At 34.7% G+C, this 7,188-nt stretch overlaps 1 protein-coding gene and 1 long non-coding RNA gene across 2 annotated transcripts; one reads left to right on the forward strand and one right to left on the reverse strand.

Annotated features, from left to right (window-relative positions):
* Window positions 1-613: 613 nt before the first annotated feature.
* Window positions 614-2,235, reverse strand: LOC111893054 (uncharacterized). Its single transcript, XR_008224187.1, has 3 exons — window positions 1,883-2,235; window positions 1,178-1,246; window positions 614-1,083 (listed from the first exon to the last, which is right to left on the reverse strand). It is a non-coding gene; the product is annotated as an uncharacterized LOC111893054 (long non-coding RNA).
* Window positions 2,236-2,865: 630 nt separating this feature from the next.
* LOC111892343 (LRR receptor-like serine/threonine-protein kinase ERL1) lies at window positions 2,866-4,657 on the forward strand. Its single transcript, XM_023888406.3, has 2 exons — window positions 2,866-3,117; window positions 3,225-4,657. The coding sequence occupies exon 2, from the start codon at window positions 3,228-3,230 to the stop codon at window positions 4,416-4,418; it is 1,191 nt and encodes a 396-aa protein (XP_023744174.1). The 5' UTR covers window positions 2,866-3,117; window positions 3,225-3,227; the 3' UTR covers window positions 4,419-4,657.
* Window positions 4,658-7,188: the final 2,531 nt, after the last annotated feature.

Here is a 7,188-nt window from a genome sequence, read left to right on the forward strand (position 1 = left end):
CGTGAGTAGGGATCAGGTTAAGAGGAAAATTTTAGATACGAGAGTTTAGATCGTGTCGTTGTGAGGATCGATGGGGTGGGATAAGAGTTGCCTTTATATGGTGAAATTGTACAAGTTTGAATGTTCTATATTTATAAATATATGATATAACATTGTGGGATGAAAACCCTATATGCTCACCAGGCTCCTAAGCCTGACCCACTCAGTTTTCTTTGTATCACAGGTATCGATACGAAGACATATTTCACAGAGAGATTTAAAGGAGATATAAATCATTAGTGTAATTGAATGTAAGTTCTGTTTATGCTTATATGTCTGTAGCGGAACATGACATCTCGAGGTTTTATTATTAAATGAAAATACATTCTCTTTGAGAAGTGTTTTGATAAGTTATTATTATATCTTGTTTTGGGAACAAATTCCGCAACCGTTTTCTTTAAAAGATTATTCTGATTTTAAAAACAAAGCATAAACAAATCGGTCTTTTCTGGCCGTGAAAATCGGGATGTCACAATATTAAACAAATTAGACAGTGAAAGTGAGTCACAACTTACAAAAAATATACGTGATCTTATTAATTTGGTTCAAATATTACCTCAAGAACGACATTTAGATTTATTTCTGATAAAGTTTGGACAGTAGCATCAGTATTAGTCATACCAACCTAAGAAATATACATGTTACAACTTATATACAAAAGTACTTTACGGCCCTAACAATGTTATGATAAATTATTATAATCACATTCACACCTGTTCAGGGAGGAAAAGTAACCTATTCATGTTGGCTAACTCCACTGTTTCATATCTTGTAAGCATTTCAGCAGCAACACTCCTTACCCCACCAGTACCATGTACAAAGAACAATATTGAAATATGTAACCAAATGAAGTATGAAATATTGAGATTCTAATGGAAGGGTAGTTTAGTCTAAAGAATGATGAATTGAAAAGATGGGGTCAGTACAAACAACTATGGCAACTGAAAAATCCCATATTCTTTCGTAATTGTCCACAATACCCATCCACTGCAGTGCCATGAGCCTGCTATAAGGGTTGCTGTCTACAACCTCTGCACTCATATCCTGACATCAAATCAAAATCATCATTACAATCACTTTGGTTTATAAAAATTAGTTGTAGCTGATACATAATATAGATCCAGACAAAAGTCAAAACCTTGACTTTTGATCGGCGAGTTGTTCCAGCCATTGCAAGACTGATGAGATTCTCTACACGCAATCGAATCTGCCACCACAAAAGTCATAATTAATTACAACAAATGTGAAATGTATCGGAATTCATCAACATGTTATGCTAAAGGCATGCTCACATTTCAACTGAACATAGTTAGATAAGCATTTTGTTATGCTAGTGCAATTACTAATTAGTATGCAAGAAACAAAAATCATGCAATTGATCGATTGAAACTACCAGCAACTTTATTATGCATGTCCTATAATCAGATTAGCTTCAGAGACATATATAGAAGTAACATTGTGTAAGTTAGATGCGATAGATTTCGCACAAGCAACATAATTGAATAATTTAGTTTCCGTTTTTTTATTCCGATCTAGAAGAACATGCGTTAACTGATTAATGAAAAGGTTAAAATTCCTAATAAGAAATTTAGGGTTTTGCAAGAATCGATATTAACTCCTTGATTCGCAACATTTCTAACATGAAAACCACACTAGATTAATCGATTTCAACTGAACTTCATAAGGAACAAATAGACTACATGCAATTCAAGAAAAGGATGAATTTAAATTTTACAGGAAGTTACTTGATCAATGGAAGCTTGATGAGATGAATCTGACGATAAGTATAAAGGAAGAACCCTAGAAATCAAAACTTACCAGCAACGAACGATCAAACTCTTACCTCATTCCGAAGGAGAATTCTTGAGCGAGAGAGGTAAAATAAGAAACCACTGAAAGAATGATGAAGGAGGGAAGATGGTGGTGGTGAAGATGACCAACGTAAAGTTTTGTTAAAAGAGAGAGATTTTTGAAAACCTAATCATATTCCTTGTATAATTGCATGAGCAAAACTGATTCGACTCCTCTCTGTTATAGATAGAAACTGGGAGATAAAAAAGGAAGTAATAAATTGATTTCGCGAATGATTTATTGCTGATTTTACAGGGATTTCAATTTGAACTTTGAATTTGATTTAAGTGTGGAGAGGAGGAAACCGAATAGTAGGGCTTGGTCAGAAAGGAAGAAGAGGGTAATATCGGAAATTCACTTAGATGTTTTTGGCGGGATAAATCTATTAGGAGGAGGCTAATAGAATATCATGTGGCAAAATTGTTCTTATTTATTAGATAAGGGGATATGTACGTCAAGTTAAAGATGTAATTATGTTCAATATTTGATACCATATTTTTATGTGTTAAATGTCATTGAAAAAATATATATAACTAGAATAATACTTATATTATTTGAATAACTGATTTAGGAAGTTTTATGTATTTTTATTAGAAATAAACAATACCCAAATATATTGTTCCATATTACTTTAAAAAAATATATATGTAAAATTTATCTATCTTCTCGATTTATATTAATAAAATAAAAATAAAAAGTTTAGGCAATATTGATTTTGATTATATGCATTTAAGCAAGGAAAACGAAAAAGTGAAAATAAGTAATAAAAGGAAAGAAAAAAAGTGTCGTTCGCATGTAATAAATGAGTGTGGCAGGTTCCACAAATGTCACGTGGTACTGGTCCAGTTCACCACCGCTTAAGCCCAGTTGACACGTCATCGCCGAACCTTCCACGTAGGCCCGGACAACCGTTGGTTCCTCCCAAACCTAACCCCCCACATCTATAAACATACAAAGAACCCCAAAATTAACATTAACAAATTTTCATCAAATAAAAACAAAGAGAATGTAGTAGTAGTCATTGCTCCTTCTCAAAGAAGCCAAGACGCCCCACCTCCTCCTATGTGCGTTTGCGTTCCCCCCAAGCCATTTACCACCATCATCATCAGCTCTTTGTCTTTCTCTCTCTCTTTCTATAAAATTTTCAGAGCTAATAGCTGTCTTCTCCATTAAAGCTTTCACGGCTACATTTTCCCACCAGAAAGTGAAATAATCACTTCCTTCACGGTAAAGTATTGTCAACCTCTTTGGTTTTCCTTTATATATATATTCCAAATTCCAATCGATTGTATATTCTTTCTCAAATCTCTTTGTTTAATTTGATTATGAGGAAGGCAATGTGGTTTCTCGGGGTGATTCGTTTCTTGATTCTTCTTCTTCTTCATCGGTCTTGGTTGTGTTCTGCTATTTTGGATCCTGTTGATTTTTTAGCATTACAATCGATTAGAAAATCGCTGGAGGATATGCCAGGGTCTAATTACTTTTCTTCATGGGATTTCACTTCTGATCCCTGTAATTTCGCCGGCGTTTACTGCGAAGGGGAAAAAGTTGTCGCGCTAAACCTCGGCGATCCACGCGCCGGTGCTCCTGGTTTATCCGGTCGACTTAATCCTGCTATCGGAAAGCTGACTGCTCTCGCTGAGTTTACGGTTGTTCCTGGTCGGATCATGGGTGCATTGCCGTCGACTTTGTCGCAACTGAAGAATCTACGGTTTTTAGCAGTTAGTCGGAATTTTATCTCCCATGAAATTCCGGCGACATTAGGTGAGCTTCGGTGGTTGAGGACGCTTGATTTGAGTTACAATCAGCTCACCGGTGGTGTTCCTTGGGCCATTGGAAATTTACCATCATTAACTAATCTTATCCTCTGTCACAATCATCTATCCGGTTCTATTCCTCATTTTGCTTCTCAAACTCTATCCCGGCTGGACCTCAAACACAACGAATTATCCGGTTCGATTGCACCTGGTTCACTCCCTCCTTCGTTACAATACCTTTCCCTATCTTGGAACCGGTTTTCTGGTACGGTAGACCGTGTGATATCTCGACTGAACCGGTTAAACTACCTAGACCTAAGCCTGAACCAATTCAACGGTCTAATCCCGGGTTGCATATTCAGTTTCCCAATCACCAACCTCCAACTCGAGCGAAACCAGTTTTCTGGACCGGTCCAGCCGGGAAGCTCGGTTTCAATACAGACCGTTGATCTTAGCCACAATATGCTGTATGGAAAAGTGTCTCCACTTTTCGCAACCGTACAGAATCTTTACCTGAACAACAACCGGTTCACCGGTTCAGTTCCGACGATTTTTGTGGACCGGTTGATGGCCGGCAGCATACAGTTGTTATACCTACAGCATAATTTTTTGACCGGAATGCCGATTAATCCGAGGGCTTCGATTCCTATGAGCAGTTCGTTGTGTTTGCAGTACAATTGCATGATCCCACCGGTTCAGACCCCATGCCCGATTAATGCTGGTACCCAGAAGACCCGCCCCACTTCGCAGTGCATGGAATGGAAAGGCTAAAATAGAGAATTTAATTTATATTTATATTATATTATATACTCCTTTAATTTTGCTACTTATTAATATTACTAGAAAAGGTAATCATATATATATATTACTTATATATACTTTTGGAAGGGAGGGAGGGTGTTTTTAGATTCATTTGATTAAATTTTGATGTCAAAAATTGGGGGAGAAATATGAGAGATTATCATCATAATCATAATATATTTCTTGTGAATAATATAAGTTTTGTCGGATATGCTTTTACCCCATATGTTTCTTATAATCTATGTTGTATCTGTTGTTTGATTCAATTCATGGTTCTAATTTCTAATTTCGTGTGAAAAGCCAAATTTTGTATTCGTTGACAACAGCACGTTCCAAAATTAGAAGAAACTTGCTTTTAATTTTTAAACATGTATTAGGAGCAAATATCTGCTAGAAAACCGTATCCGCTAATTAAAACAATATTCAAAATACCCATGATTCATGAAATATTCTGAGAAATTGAAACAAAACTGCATTTTTTTAGTGTGCCAGATATGTTACAAATATTAAATTATTAGGTTAATAATCTAAATCGTTTAATAAAATTGTATCCATTTAAAATACATTTTTGGCGTTTTTCGATCTGTTTTGTTCTTTTAGCTAACCTTTTAACTCTTAAATTTAATTTGAAAATTTTATATATAGTAATTGTGATGCATGCTCGACACCAATTGCATTATTCATGTAATTTTTACATAATGCATGACAAATGTGGTATATGGGGAAAATATAATAATGTATTAATAAAATAATGCAAGAATATTTGTATGTATGTTCTTGGATTTGGACTTGGACCCACGTGATAATGGATAAGTGGAGTTCTCCTTTTCAGCTTTGAATTTGCATGGGTGTTGTGGAACCGGAACAGCATCATTGCATTCAATATTTCTATTGGTCTCATCTCATTGTCGCTCTTCGTTATTGGGATGTGCACTCTCTTTTCCTTTACCAGTGTCATTTTTTCTTATTCTTACTTCCATATAAAATAAAATCAATTACTCCTTTTAAGAAACATAATATTCATACATATATTATGAAATTTTTTTCCCAAAGATAGATGTGGCTCTTTGTAGAGATCGAACTTAAGTTTCCTTATCCTGGCGTTTAAACTGCGCAAATAGTGCATGTTATTTTTTCAAAATTGTCATTTTGGTCCAAAATTTCAAAATTGTCATTTTGGTCCAAATTTTTTTTTGGCTAGAACTATCTAAAGTTTTCATTTTGTTGCGACTTTAGTTAAATTTAATTTAAAAATATTTAAAATGACGGATTCATCTTTGCTATTTTTTTTTCTATTTTTTTTATTTAAATTTTTTCTGATTAAAAGAAAAATAAAAAAGACTCTCTCTCTCTCTCCCCCTCTCTCTCTCTCTCATAAGACAAAAAAAACCTACTCCATGGTCTTCTTCCCCTACAACAACTCAAGCCATGAACACATTTTATTTTATTTTTAAATTGGGCCATATATTTTCTTCTAATTTTATTACACCATCATCGAAATCAGTACAAGCTTCAAAATCTTAAGGCATCTTCTTCAAAGAAACAACATTGAACTATCAGTTACTCTAATCATTCGACAATCATATTATCGACTTTATTTAGTTTTGAATCTTCATCTTCGTTCATCACCAAAACCATTTCAAAAATCAGATTAAAAAACATTGATTACCATTAAAATATAGGTCCGGTCTTTCACAATTAACATCGATGCTCCATTAAAACTTATTTTGAATCAAAAACAAAATTCATTCAACATATTGATTCAATCAAAAGACTGTTTAACTGAATATAATCCAAAACATGAAATCATCTGAAATCTAGAAAATTATCCAAGAACACTTCAATGGAAAATACCCTAAAAATTGGAATTATCAAAAGATAATAATGCATAAAATTTATTTGGATTCTAGAATCAATCTAGATGGACAAAAGCCCATAAAGCAATATGAAAAAACCCAGGAAATCGATCTAGATGCAGATTCATAAACCGAACCAAAATGTAGAAATCGATCTAGATGTAGAAATTGATGATGAAATCGATCCGACTCGATCTGTCGTTGAACGACCACCAGATTCGTCACCCCCTTTCTCAGTTCGTCTTCTCTGGTATGATCGACATACCTCGTGTTCTTCAAAACAACATTTTGAATAACATACCTCATGTTTTTCAGATGTGCTTTCTCAAGCTTCAACAATGATGACCATTTCCAAACCTCCAGTTGAACAGTTCTTTGTCAAGCCATGCAAACCAAACAACAACAAACTCGAATGAAGCAGTTCCTTGTTAATCATCAATAAACTTGAATTAGAAGCAGATAAGTTCTTCTCTTATCCTCTTTCTCTGAATCGGGTGAACGCTAAGTTTCCGGTTATATCGATGTTCAAAAAAGAGACCTATGAGAAGGGTAGTGATGCTAGGGTTTCATAAAAGTGGCATTTGAAACAGATTGGAGATGGTGATGTGTGAAGCAAATCAATCACGATGGTGTAGGAATGGTGATTTGAGATACAATAGATAGAGGATGGTGGTGTGGGAATCAGATCAGATTCTAGATTCAGAGGAGGAGTTCCTCAGTCGTCACCTCTATTGGTAATGGTTTGGGTTCTTCAAATAGTATCATAGGGTAAAACATTTTGACGTACAGGGGGGGGGGGTATAGAGAGAGAGTGGTGAATATTTTTTTTAATTTCTATAATAAAAATATTCAAAAAAGAAAATACGAAGGATAAATTCAGGGGC

This window comes from Lactuca sativa, chromosome 5, assembly GCF_002870075.4.
Source record: "Lactuca sativa cultivar Salinas chromosome 5, Lsat_Salinas_v11, whole genome shotgun sequence".
Classification (NCBI taxonomy): Eukaryota; Viridiplantae; Streptophyta; class Magnoliopsida; order Asterales; family Asteraceae; genus Lactuca; species Lactuca sativa.